General features: G+C 31.1%; 1 protein-coding gene across 1 annotated transcript; it reads left to right on the top strand.

Annotated features, from left to right (window-relative positions):
* Positions 1-8,625: 8,625 nt before the first annotated feature.
* Positions 8,626-14,614, top strand: LOC107918501 (psbP domain-containing protein 6, chloroplastic). The gene is made up of 3 exons (XM_016848070.2): positions 8,626-9,264; positions 9,393-9,709; positions 14,304-14,614. The coding sequence occupies exons 1-3, from the start codon at positions 8,934-8,936 to the stop codon at positions 14,472-14,474; spliced, it is 819 nt and encodes a 272-aa protein (XP_016703559.1). The 5' UTR covers positions 8,626-8,933; the 3' UTR covers positions 14,475-14,614.
* Positions 14,615-15,474: the final 860 nt, after the last annotated feature.

Raw genomic sequence — 15,474 nt, 5'->3', positions numbered from 1 at the left:
AATTAAAATTCAGAAACATAACATAAAACGAAAATTGATAATGACATTTCCAGTTTTTAGGGAAAACACCATATTAAATTTATTTATTTTAATTGTAGATAACACCTACAAGATTACTTAGTTTTGCAACGAAAATCTTAAGTTAAACAAAGTTTTGAAAACAGTAGTTTGATTTTGAAATTCATCGCTTTGCAGTTTGAAATGGTATATTCTAAACTCGATAAAGTAGTTCAAAATGAAAATTAAATCCAAAACAATTAACAGTCCCAGAAAAGTCCAAAAACATTCCAATTGAAAACAATACTTAAACTTAATTAAATTTTAAAAAAATAGTAATTTAAACCGAGCTCCTGCTTCGCCAATCTGTCCTAAGGTTGCTGGTTACCTGAAAGGAAAACATATAGAAAGTGAGCTTACGAGCTCAATGTGTAACACATTCTGAACAACAATCAGATGAACATAAATTAATATATACATTTTAGATGCATGATCAGATTCAGAATCGGATGTATTATCATAATCAGGTATAGATGCAGAATCAAATACATATTTAGATGCATAATCATATCCTACCTCTATCTGCTACACACCATCTCTATCTATTCCTACACACCAAATAAAGTATCAAGTACCCATCCAACCCCATAAACCAATAGGTGAGCATATGTCACTTTTCAAAAATAGTGTAGCCAAGTTGCCAAATAATAATACGCGGTAAACCGCTAGATTCAGAAATATGTGGTCAAGCTAGCAAATAAGACAAATTATTAAACTGTCAATACTTCCTTCATTAAACTTATTCCCACCCCAATGCTCATGCAGAAACTAACAGATATAATATGATTATATGTCATGCATGCTTTTCACATAAGACATGCTATCAAAATTACCAAAATACACATCATAGATATATTTCACATACCATAGTCATATTACATACAATAGCATACTATCAAATATCACGATTTCGCATTCTATTTATATAGTATGGACCCTACAAAATGGATAAATACGAATCACACTACCATACGGGCCGAAGCAAAAATTTTCAGTTAATGGCCCACACAGCCTAACTAGCCCAGCCCATGTGGTTTACACGACCTAATTGACCCAAACCATGTGGCCTGGCACACAGCTGTGTGACGTCGATAGTGAGATTTTTAGCATCACGCTGTTCCCTATTTTTCGAGTTTTCCATTACACACCTTGATGTTTTCTTATGTGAATCCAAGAGCGAGATTTCCAATACCTAAAATAATTATTTAAAATGCCTAAATTAGTAATGATACCCTAAAACTAAACCACTAAATCGACATCAAACGCCAATAAAAAATCCTTAACAGCACAGAAAAACCACTAGAACAATATTTGATTACTTACCCAAATCGAACAACAACTTTCAACAAAAATTAATTCGTCGAAGGAACGTTTGTCTCAAAATCCTCACCTAAAACAAAGCTTTCACAAATATTAAACCCACACCACAAGAATTAACCAATTCATCCATCAAAACTTTTTCATAAAAATTCAGTAGTAGAAAACTTATGCAAAGTTGGATGAAAGATTAACAACGCGAAGATAAGAAGGACAAAGAGTGCAAAGAACAAAAGTAATATCAATAGAAAAATGTATAGGAATGAGCAAGAAGGAAAATTGAAACAAGAAGGAAAAAGCAAAAAAAATGTAAAATGGGGGCCAAAGTGGACGGTAAAGTTGGGAAAATTTTGGATAAAACACAAGAATAATTTTTTTTAGAAGAAAACCTACCCACTTCCACCCAACCACCCACTAAACTAGGTACAAATCCCTAACAAATCTCCTTAAGAAGACCAATTCTATCCAAATTTCTCCTCATAGGTGGCACCACTAGGAAATAGAAAAATAATTCTCGTTTGCACACGCAGGATTCGAACACAAGACCAAAGGGTAAGTTGAAACCTTACTACTGAACCAATAGGCTCATTCTGTCAATAGTTGAGCAAGAATTAAATTTAAGCCAGATGTTCAAAGATTTAAACCCAGAACCTTTTACACATAAACATAACACCTATCCATTAAACCAGATTAACTCACTTGACAAAATTTAACAAATCAAAAACTCAAACTTTTGAGGCGTTACAAATTTAGTAATAATTTTCTCCAATATAGAAATTCCTTGGGTACGATCCTCAAAATACTTTCTAAATGTTTTATTGTAAATAAAATCTATATTACAATTTGACCTGTTCACTTGTAGATACTGCACTTCACTTCCATATTTAATAGCATAGTCCTTAGCCCTAACGCACGCATGCCGAGGTGTAATCAAGTTGTTGGCACCGTTCCTGGGGCTTACAGTAGTGAAATTTTTTATTAAATTGTTTATTTAGTAAAATAATACTAGTCGAAAGACGAACGAGCTAGATAGTGTTGGAACTTTCTTAAATATTTATAATATTGTCGTTTTTAGTATTTTTTTTATTTACCTTGTTGACAATTTAACTTAATCATGGATGATGATAAATACAAGTGGTGTGATGAATGGTATACACATGAAGGAAGATCGAGTTGGTTAAACAAAGCCTCAGCAAACAAATGGAGTTATGATGAAAAAGATGATATGCATTAGTACTCGAACGAACCTCTGCATGAGTCGTATAAAGATGCATTCGAGATGGACAAAATTGCTTGAGAACTCTAAGATACATTCGAGGAAATTCAAAACACGATAAGTTAGATGGTGGAACTACTTCAACATCAATTTGAAGTGCAAAATCCAATGGAATAGGTCGTGCTTAATGTTAACGATTCTGATGATGAGGACCACCGTATTGCCATCATTACTATTGAGTTAAACAGTGAAGTTTAGTAAGAGTTTGGAATTGAAGACCATGATGAGGAGTTGGAGAAGGAAGAAGGTGTCTCCGACCTAATTGACATAAGAGTAGATGTAGAAGTAACAACTGACATTGAGCTTGAATCATTTTTAAATGGAAGTGTAAAGGAGCCGATACACTTTCTGGCTATAGTTGGGGAGATGTCAACCGAAGAAGTCGATGAGTTCTTTTTGTTCTCATTTGATAGTGGAGGCAAAGCTTGAACAACCAAAGCTTCATAATACGTTGGGGGTGAGGAAGCTCGACATAATAATACCTTTAGAAATGGTATGGGGTGGGCTCAGATTTGGCATCAAATAGCTCGTAATATGGATGTTGCTTTGATCGAAGATAAGGCACTATTAGTGGATTCAACTGAAGATGTTGGTTCATATACATCAACGGAAGAACAAATTACGAATCAAAGTGTCGAGGACCAATTAGAAGTTCTTTTATAGTGGCAATATAGATCGTCCCAGTTCCTAAAAGGCTTCTATGTTCTATATATTTAATCTTTGTTTTTAATTTTTAATTTTTAATCTTTTCTAGTTTTTAATTTCGTGTTTTTTTTACTTGATGTTTTACTATTTCTTTTGTATGGGCACTTTTGTTGATATGATATGAAGGTGGATCCTATAAAGGAGCTACTCGAACTGGGTCAAGAGGAGTTGGGCTTCGATTTATTTGACCCAAAAGGTCCTGAGTGGGTCTGTTTTTATGAGAAAATGCATGAGACATGCTTGATTACTCAAAAAGACCTTCTAGAGGAGGAAGGTTCTAAAGAGGAGCAAATAGAAACTGAGATTAGTGATCTTCAAACAGGCCATTCGTAGGCCCAACTCCTACTGAGAAAACTAATCCTCCTACAACTGATCCTATGCATGCTGAAGAAGTTATCTCGAATGCTAAAGAGAAGGAAACTCAAGATGTAGTGGTTGATTAGTAGAAATAGTTTTGTCAAGAATTTATCTTTGTAAATAGTTTATTTCTAATGAAATGAAAACAAAAATTATTGTTATCACATTGCTTGAAATTGTGCCAAATGTTGAAACTATTGAACAAATGTGATTGACTATCCATTAAAATGAAAACATGTAAATCAAAAGTATCCCATGAATTCACAAGAAAATTTGTGCCCAATTTGAACAAGAAGTAAAAGTATGTAAAGGAGAATGCAAGACCGAGGATTAGGGGATTCATTAAACTTGCTAGTATAGAACAGAAATTGGAAAACAAAAATAATTAAATGAGTTAAAAGAAAAAAATGCCAAATGAAATAGGTAAATGTGAGCATGCTTGCTTTTATAAGATGGATCCCATTTTGTAATCCTTTAGTAAAAAGTTGAAAAAAAAATAAATTAAAAAAATAACTTCAAAAATGTTGGCAAGTAACATAGGAAAGGTTTAAGCCCTTTACCAGCTTTCTCAAGCCATCCCAAGAATTAGGAACCTAGACACTTAACAAAATAAAAAGAAACGAACTCTGCTGTTAGAATCCGTCATTCACTATCATGATCATATCTGACAAAAAGTGGTTTTATCAGTTAGAAAACTACTAATTTTGAACAACAAACTAGATAGTTGATACTTGAATTTTGAAAGGTCAATCTCCTAACTATACAGTAGACATGGAATGAAGAAAACAAACAACAATCCCAGCAATCAATGAAAGCATAAGATTGAAATGAATCTCATTTATTAAGACTTGTTAAATGGATAAAATCAAGCATGATTACTCTTCACTTTTCACATAGTTTCAAAGTCCTATTTCGTCATTAGAAGTTGAAGGGTAGCTATAATTTTTTTTATATTATGTTCTTTAAAGTAATAATCTACTAATTCCATTAGCAGTATTTCAAAATTTTAATGTACAAGATAATCATTTTCGAAATTAAGTATATATTGCAAAACAAAGAAACTAACATTACATTAACAGATATAAAATCCAGGTGAAGCTGATGTAAGTGTCACGGGGTTAGAACTTTAGTCTAGCAAACCGCACGGCCTTAGGTGATTTATTCTCTTCAATTCTAAGTCAACCTAACACTCGAAAAATGAGAATTCTCTCAAAAATTCGTTAAGGCACAAAAAAATATAATAAAAGCAAACTCGAAACGAAAAAACAATGAGAGAATTGGAAAGCCAGAAGAAAGTAATGCACACCAAGTGTTTAAGTAAAATGCTCTCAAATCTATTCTTTAATTATCAATGAGATTCAATGGGATGATTACAAATGAAGCAGAGGCCTCTATTTATAGTTAAGCTCCTCTAGATCCAACGATAAAGATTTAATTACATAAACGGCTAAGATTAATGTCTATATACAAGATGAGAGTCCTAAGGGATTTAAACTCCATACATTTTTATCCCTTAAGATTTACATTAATTACCCTAATAACTCTAGTTTCACTAAATTCTTTCACTGAGCCACCAAGGCTTCAAGTAGATGAGCTTCTCTACGGGTTCCACGAGTCGGGCCAATTCGAGTCAGTTAAATGAGCCTTATTTAATAAGTTGACCTCCATGCGATGTTCTGTGCACAATGGTTATGGGCTTTGATTTGCAACCTGTGACATAAGAACAAACCCCACTAACATAAAAACAGAGAATACTTTTTAGCATAGTTGTAACACCCCTTGCCTAGTCTGATCACCGGAACTGAGCTACAGGAGGCTACCACGTGAGATTGACATAACATACACATAATTTAAACATACATGGGGGACCATGCCGCGGACTAATAGATGGCAGATCGATCTTGTGGGTTGTTCATCTACGAATTTAAAATTCAGATGGCTAAACTTCGGATTATTTCGCAAACACACTTATTGCGGAAAGTAAAGCGAACATCTAATTTAGAAAATTTCCTACGGATACCTAATATGGTAAATTGTTTTGCGAATACTCCACAATGTGACAGGTCCCGTGAAACTTAAAGTTCAAAACATAATATAACTGAATTTTATTTTTATTATATACATCATGAAATTCCAAGTAATCACTTTCAAAATTTAATATGTTTGTTTACAAATAACCAAACAACTATATGCATACCACTTAGACCGACTCAATTTAAAATCAAAAGTCTACCACAACTTCTACAGATAGTATGACCTTCTTGTTGATTCAATTGACACTCTTTGAACATTTAAAATCTACAAGATAAAAGTAATCTAGGCGTAAGTATTAAGAATACTTAGTAAGCTCATACAAATTCTATGGTTAACTTACCTCACATAATAATTATATGATAGTTTAATATGCAAACACAGTTTACCTATCAAGCAACACAATTCGCCAACAAGGTAAGTGCATATACTTCATCAAATATAGTATATCGAGTATACAATATGATACAATAACACTCTTCTTATCAAGTTCATTCTCATACTTTTCAATAGTGCAAACTCCACTTATAATAGTCAATTCTTTTATTTCCCTTCATTCCTTAACTTGCCAATTTCACACATTTTATATTACCCGATGAACATCGTAAAAGAACCCAAACCACAAGTACACTTCTTATCATCCGAGCTTATCATGTATAGAGGTGTCAGGTTACCTATCCAGGCTAAACCTTTACCAACATAATAAAAGCCTGGCCAGGACTATATATATACATGTAAGGTTACCAGTTCAAACTAAACCTATAAAACGACATCAAATTACCAGTCCAGGCTAAATCTATGCCACATGTATCTTCAAGTCCGCAACAAATGCTAGATCTTGGAATCATTAGGAAATAGCATGTAACCATGTGTATGAGTATTTTACTTAATTCATCGGGACACTTTCACTTTGTGAACTTATTTTCATTCCTTGGTTTCATCATTTAGTACCTCTTCTCTCAATACATAGTAACTTAAATCTAACTTACCGAATTTTCAATTATACAATTAAAGGACAAAAGAAAAGAAAGTTAAACAATGTTTATATTGAATGAACTTACATGATGAAATAATAACACGCCACGGTAGAGTCTACTCAATGACTTTCCCTTTCTCGCGATCTTCTCTTGGCGGGTTCAAATCTTGATCTATAACATAATTTTAATTCAATTTTTTTATTAACCATTATCATTCATCAACTTATGAAACATATAAGTCAATTCAATTCCATCACCCTAGCTTCCCTAAATCTAACACTTAAAAAGTCAATCCCTTCATAACAATGCTTATAGAAATCTTAAGCTGGTTTCGAAATGTCTACACTTTAGTCATGTTATTCAAAACTAAAAAATTCTTATTTTACCAAATGATCCTTTTTCATAACTTTTCATCTAATCTAAACATTTAACACCACAATTTCAAGCATTCAACAATGGTAATCTCATGAATTTTTTAACTGTTTTGCAAATGAATACCACTATTAATTAAATTGAAGTACAACAATAAAAAAAACATCAAATTCAAGAAAAAAAAGACTTAAATTAGCTTACCATGCAAGAAAACAAAGATTGACTGAGTTTTCTAAGTTTAACAAAGAAGAAAGACGGAGATGGAAAAGACGAAAGAAAGAAGAATGAGTTTTCTTCCCTCTGTCTACAATGTTACGGTATATATATATCTAATTTGATCATTAATTACAATTAACATGGTGATAGGAAATGCTAACACCTGTCCGACCACTATCTATAAATATGGCTTAATTTTCATTTTAATCCCTAATCGATTAATGTATTATCATTAGCAAAAGAAATCCATAATGATCAACTTTTACTACCCTTACGAATTCATCCTTATACTAAAATAGATTTTCCAATCAATCAAATTAGAAAACCAATGTTTCATATAACACTATAATAGACTAATAGATATTAAATATTAAAACTTACTGAATCAATACATCGATAAACAGATTCCAAAATCACCATTTACGATACCACTGAAAATGGGTTGTTACAATAGCACCACTAGGTCCTAATGTAAAACAGGATAGGAATGTAAAAAGGTGGCATAATTTATATCCATAAGTGAAAAATATTCCAAGTATCACATCTAAGATAAACCACTCTGAATAAGACATACCCGACCTAGATACTATTGTTGTGCCAGGATAAGTGAATAACTAAGTTTTGGAATGTATTGCTGCAAGTCCAAAAGCTATTATACTATCCTTCTTCTATAAGAGACAATTTGATTGACTCCACATTGGTGCCGTTCCAAGAATAAAACGTGCGCTAAGCATACCAAGAAAGAATCTTCACAAACTTTGTATTCTCTATAGGAAGTAAAACGTCTCATGATTCTAGGGTTATATGCTATCCACACTTTTTGTGGCTTCTTATGGGCCAAAATAGTCCACAGTTCGTCTTGATTCGAAGGAAGAGTAACTCCATTTTTTGGCACTCACATATTTGCTTTCTTCTTTGTTAGAGAAGTCGTCCTACCTGGCCAAATCAAGGTTCAAACACAATAACCCATCCTTCTAGTCAAATTACATACACAACTAAAACAAATTAAGGAGAGAAAGAAGGAATAGTTCCATAAATCACATCGGTATAAGCACTAGTGCTACATATGTCTAAATTTTCTGCACTGCCTGAAGCACAAGCAGTTTTGTTCTTCTCGGTGGCCACAAATTTAGCATTAACATCAACAGTTTTGTCCTTAATTTGTTCTTTACCTCAATGCAGTTCTGAGTTTTTGAATTGTCATTGCCGAGATTTTGCTTGGATCATCCTTGATATCCAGTAACTCAACCAAATTTACATCTACCTTCTTTAATTGCCATAAAAAAATATGGAAAAAGCATAAAATTAAATCCATTTAACTCAAAATATGACAATATATTGATCCTTTTGACTAGTTTATGTGTATTATGCGTACTGATTAAGTTTTCTAACCACTTTTATTAAAACCCAATTAGAAAACTAAGACTAGATATAATTAAAAGAAGAAACCTTGAGAAGAGGGTTATCAATTGCTTCTTTATAAAGAACAGTGATAAACCTATTCCGGTAAATAAATGGGTGGCCAGCAATGCGCGCAATGAGGCATTTCCTTATCAAAAAGCACGAGAGTAGATAAGAAGAGCCCTCTATTTCCCTTCCTGGAAAGAAAAGAAACACCATTACAAATGGCCTCTGTTTCACTAACTCTCCTATCACCCCTATTCTCAAATTCTTCGAAATCTTCATTAAAACTTGGAATCTCTAATGCAAATCAAGCATCAATTCAAGAAAACCTCAGCCTCATCTGTATCGATAGTAAAAGAGGAGTCAGCGTGAGTCAGAGGAGAGAAACATTGATTAAAGGGCTGGCACTGCTGCCGCTGGTGGTATTCGGAGGAGCTCCCATTTCAGAAGCAAGAGAAGTAGAGGTGGGGTCGTACCTTCCGCCATCCCCCACCGACCCTTCTTTCGTCGTCTTCAAGGCCTCCCCAAAAGACACCCCAGCTCTACGCGCAGGTACCCATGTCCATCACCTAGTCCAACCATCAATAGTTATTTGTGTGGTTTGTAATTGTAAAGCATCAAACCAATTTGGTATGTGTTTGCTGATAATACTTGAATATTTAGTTCTAGTTTTATTGCAGGAAATGTGCAGCCGTACCAGTTTCTTATCCCACCCACATGGAAGCAAAGCCGAGTGGCCAACATCTTGTCGGGAAATTACTGCCAGCCCAAGTGTGCAGAACCATGGGTAGAAGTAAAGTTTGAAGATGAAAAACAGGGGAAAATCCAAGTGGTGGCATCTCCTTTGATACGTCTAACAAACAAGCCAAATGCATCGATCGAAGAAATTGGGGACCCCGAGAAAGTGATTGCATCACTTGGTCCTTTTGTCACTGGAAATTCCTATGACCCGGATGAACTCCTTGAAACATCTGTAGAAAAACGTGGGCAACAGACGGTACGTTTTACTACTACTACAAGTCTACAACCAATTCGTTTTTCCTACTTCATGTTTATGCATTCTTATGTCAGGTTAAGTAGACGTAGTAAGGATCTCCATAAAAAACGATAACGATGTAGGGAAATGGAAGAAAGCGAAAATCAAAATTAAATCAAAAGAAAGAAGAGAACAAAATTGTATGCCTTTATTTTTTATTTTTGAATAATCGAAATAAATTTTTTAAACGTATGGATCAATATAGAAATTTTTATGATGACAGTGGAACATATGCTAAAACTTTAAAAAAAAAAGTATAGATAATTAATGTTTCTAATATACAATTATTTTTTTAATAGGTGAAATCATATAATTTATTATTAATAACATTTCGTTAAATATAAATTCATAATATCAACGAATGGTTAGGAGTGAAAGTAGATTTTTTTTCTCCAGGCATTCGAATCATTATTAAAAGGACTTTACTTAAATACCATCTCAATCCGCATATGATTAGTCTCGGATTGTAAAACGGATAAAAATACCCGATTTTATCCCAATATATATTTATAGCAAAGAAGTTCTGCAACTTGTGTCTTGATCAAGATAAAGAAAAAAAGAATTGTCTTTGTTTGGATTTTTTCTCGCTATGAAGAGATAAAAACTAGAAATTATAGGTAATTTTATTTAGGTTTAAATAAAATTTTAACTATTTATTAGAAAGTTATCCAACTTTTTTTTTAGTTTTCTCATTAATGATACGAAAAATTATAATGTATTAATTATGCAGAAGCTTATATATTGATAGGGTCTCAAATATAATCTCTTTATATATATATATATATCCATAATTATATGCTTGTATATATTTTTTGGCAAGTAATGGGAAAAGACAAACATTTGATGCTCAAGTAAATGATTTTTGTTAATTTAAAAAGCGTATTCAATATAGAAATATAATATTAAAGGGAAAATATTAAACAAAAAAAATAATATATTGAAAAGTAGTCATGACTGTGCTGTAGATAATAGGGATTATAAACTCTTACTTGAGTATAAATATATATGATTTGTATTTGATTCTAAAAGTATATATACTTTAATAAAGTTAACCTCATTTAATTAAAATTATGTATATTTAAAGAAAAAGTTGTGATGAAATATTATCCTATTCATTGATAATAGATACATAGATAGTTAATTATTTATTTATGAATAAAAATTTGAAAGATAAAATTTGTTTTAAGTCTTTATACACTTTGTATACTTGGGATTGAGTCCCTTCTTTTAATTTCTCTATTTTTTAATTTAAAAATTCAAGTTAAGCTGTTTTCACTGTTAAAATTCTTCTATTAAATTTACTGAAGGGATATTTTAAAATTAAAGAATATATATTCACATGGTAGTCATGCAATAATAAAAAGAGCGTTGAACATACCAATTAAGACTTATTTTCTTAAAAGTATATATATATGTATAGGAGTTAAAATTGGAATTTGACCATTACCTTATAATATAGAAAAGGAAAAAAGGCAAACTCAAAAGAAAGGAGAAGTCACTCATCAGTCTCTAAGGCTTTTAAGATATTCTAATTATATATAACCACCTAATAATTTAATAAAAAAGTCAACAATATTAATTATTTGGATTAATTAATAACATTATAAAAATATAACAATTAAATCATAAATTTAAAAATAATAGAGGAAACAAAATTAAAATTTAACCAGCAATCTATAACACAAAAAGGAGGAGAGGCATGAGGTGTGTGTGTGAATAAAAGGAAGGTTTTGGATCTTATATATTTATGACAAATATTTAAATAACTAAACATAATATCATTATCTAACATGCAATAAATGCATAGCTCTTTTGGATCATATTACTTGTGTAAACATCAAGTTAAGCAATTTACCCATCAATGTCTTTTTCAAGCATAACTCGTGTTTCTTTAGATTTACCATTATCAATTCAATGCATATTTTTTAATCATATACCCAATTTTCATGTACTTTGTTCTTCGTGTCTTTATGGGTTTGAATGTAACTTGATTTTTTTTATCTATTATTCAAGTGTTGTTGCATTCTAATTTACAATTTTGACAATATTAAATTGGGATTCTAGTGTAGTTTTATTGGTGGAAGATTGTTTTATAATTAAATTTATTTTATGATGTGCATATTAGTAATAGTGAAGAATATTTCTTCTTAATAATTAAGTAATAGGCTTTATAAATAAAGAATAGATTTAACATTTAGAATTATGAATTAAAAGAGTGATGTTAGTCCTACAAGATCTTTTGTGAGGAAGATTTGTAACTTTATCTTGAGTAAAAGTTACACGTTGTGAGGATTGTTTGTAGCTTTATCCATGCAAAAGCTACAAGTTTAGGGAGTGATCTTTATTCTTTTGGTATTGTAGACGTAGGCCAAAGTGACCTAATTATGTTAAATATTGTTTCCTATGAGAATGATTAATTTTGTGTCGACCTCGTGTTTATTACAGTTCCACCCATAAATTTCCAACAATTGATATCAAAGCTAAGGTTCAAATCTCATAATGGTGTGAGCATGAATCATTTATTTGGTTTTGAGAAAATTTGTTGCTATAGATAGTGGTTGCAAGATCAAAGACATGCAAGAGAATACTTGTTATTGAAGGTTTCAGATGGAGATGGAGATCTCAATTCATCTAGTGGTGCTTCAACTAAAATTTTTAGATTTAGAAGCAATCGGATATTAAAGATTGAGGGCCAATTTTTTTTAATTGAATTTATGCAAGGTGGAGATTGTTAGATATTGACCCAAGGCAATATCCAAATGAGATTCTAGGTTACTTAGGGATTAATTGATTATAAAGTTTATTTAATAAAATAATATATAGGAAATCATGGTAAATAAGGTTTCTTAGTGATCAAGTAATGGGTTATGTAAATAAAGAGTAGGGTTTAGCCTTTAGAACTATCAAGTAAAAGAGAGATGTAATCTCTACTGGATATTTTATGAAAAGGAATTGTAGTTTTATTTGTGCAAAATTTATGAGGCTAGAGGGTAAAACCACATTAAATAGTGCCCCTTGTGAGTATGGCTAAATTTAGGTTGATCTTGTGTTGCTTATTTTGTTCATAACCTAAGTTCAGCTTTAAAGTTGTTATCTTGCTCCTCAAAGCTCTTAAAAGCTCTTTTAAAATTCTAAGCAGAGTTTAACATCAAGTAGGTGGTGTTTCACTTAGTACAAACATCAAGATAAAATATTTCTTTTGTTCTCTAAATTTTCCATATCAACACACTCCTTAAACATTTCGATTCTAGTTAGAGATTGATTCATATATATTACAACCCCTAACACATCGAATAGATTTATGTATTTCTTTTAAACCTTCAACTACAGTTAACTTCACAATGCATGCAATTCATCTCATAACTTTTCTTACTCAACTAACTAAGTAGCAACATCATTTGCACTTGCATTATCAACTATTAGATTGATCAATGTGTTAATCCCTAATTCAACAAGCATTTCTTACTCAAGTTACCACTAGCCTAGCCTTTATAAATAGAAATTGGACAAAATTTTATAATTTTTATTCAATTTCCAATCATTATCGATAAAATAGGTTGTAAGATAGATAATTAGCTATTTACAAACAAGTCTATGTGTTAGTAGTTAAAAAAAATTTTGCATCTCAAAAATTGTTTTAGTTTGACACTTTCATCTAAGTAAAGTAGATAAACATGCATCCATTTTCATGTAATTCGTGAAGAAATATGGAACCTAGGACATGCCATATGCATAAACTTCCTAAAGCCTTCACGTTGTACAAATTTGAAAGGTAATTCATTCAATCCAACCATTTGTGCTAAATCTTTCCTAGTTACATATTGATCAAGTTTTCAAGTTGTAAGATTTGATTCCCCTTTTAAGACCCTTACTATGTAATTCTAGTTGGCCTCGAGTAATCCCAATTATTTGTTTGGTTTGGCTTTAAGCTTCATATGATGAATTTTCAAGCTTAGTTGAATTAGGAAGTGCATCACTACCACAAAAAATTGTTGCTCCAATGAACCTCTACAAAAAATTTAAAATGATACTAATGGTTATCATTTGAAATAAATGCTATATTAATCATTTAAAATAAAGAATTTGTATATAACTCTTATTAAACACATGTCTCGTCCTTTGATATGTGAGTTTTATCAATTTTATTTAAAGATTATATAAAAGTAAGAAAAAGATAAAAACATTATCATAATAATATTAGTTATCATATAAAATAAATGTTATATTAATCTTTTCTCAATTAAGATGGTACCTAGCTAACCTGTGATACTAAATCAATCAAACATGAGGTTTATAATACATATAAATGAATCAATAAATAGTGAATATTATATTCCTTCACTAATATGCTTAATTTATGGAGATAGAATTGAGTTAAAAAATTTAGGTATCAAAATGGAAAAATGAGTATACTTCAATGGCTAAATCATGAATTAAACCTATTAAAGATGTTTTAATTTTTTTTGTCTATTTTCGATGGGGGTGCTGTAACAATATGTAAATTTATATTGTTGGTGTAACCCAATATTAAACTTGGATATATTTATTTTTGCAGTACTACAAATACGTTCTTGAGACTCCATTTGCTCTAACGGGTTCCCACAATCTTGCAAAAGCAACTGCAAAAGGAAGCACTGTTGTATTGTTCGTGGCTAGTGCTAATGATAAACAGTGGTCCACATCCCAGAAAACTTTAAAAGCCATGCTTGACTCATTTGAAGTCTAATTTTATGCTACACTTGCATTACATTTGATTTGAGGGAGAAACACAATGGGAATTTTATTTAATCTGTAGAGATTAGATATACAATACATGTATTTTTATTATATTCTTATCCTATCCAATGTTCGGAAGATTAATCATAACCATATTTTCTATTTTGTAACTCAAGCAACAAAAATTTTTCTTCATTTTTCCCTATTCATCATTCTTAATAAAGAAAATGTATTAAATACTGCTACTAATTATTCACCTTATTTTAGTATATGAGTTAGCAATAAACTAATTTTAATTAGTAATTTTTAGCTACTCATATGACTTGTTTTGAAGAAAGATAATAAATTTTGTTTTTGCTTATTTTGAGAGGTCTTATTTTTTACAAAAATTTTCTCATATTTCTAGTTTCAAGTTTAAAACTGTACTAACTATTTTTTATTTTATGTCTAATTATAATTGTAATACATATGTACTAAATAAGCTATTTCCTCATGTTATTACACTAGTAACCAAATAAGGCCTAAGTGTTTAATGTAGTAGTAAGACATATTGTACTTCTAAGGAGAGAATTCAAACATTGGAGATGATGTTGTTGGAGGAGCATCCATGAATCCCAAAAAGATTAGTTTTCGTGAACTATAAGAAAAATGTATACTTTACAAAAGAAAAAAAATGTAAGGATATATAAGGTATTTAACTAGCCAAATAAGGGTTTTTTTTATTAAAATAATACAAAAATATTAATTATGAAAATGGTATAAGATATAGAATAATTAAAAATGGGTTGTTTTCTACAATATTTTCTAGTGCCGTCAATGTGTTAGGCGACACCACCCTAAAATTCCCTTTACTTTCTACCAATGAATTAGTTGAAGTAAAATCTTTTTTAAGTGGTGTCACAAACGTGTAAGGCAACACCAAAAAAATATCCCTAAATATAGACCAAATATGGTATCAGTAAAGAAAAAATTACTTTTCAAGGTGTGCCGCCAAAGTGTCAGGCAGCATC

The sequence above is a fragment of the Gossypium hirsutum genome, chromosome D13, assembly GCF_007990345.1.
Source record: "Gossypium hirsutum isolate 1008001.06 chromosome D13, Gossypium_hirsutum_v2.1, whole genome shotgun sequence".
Classification (NCBI taxonomy): domain Eukaryota; kingdom Viridiplantae; phylum Streptophyta; class Magnoliopsida; order Malvales; family Malvaceae; genus Gossypium; species Gossypium hirsutum.
The sequence above is the reverse complement of the archived record's forward strand: the minus strand, read 5'-3'. Positions and strand labels throughout refer to the sequence as shown.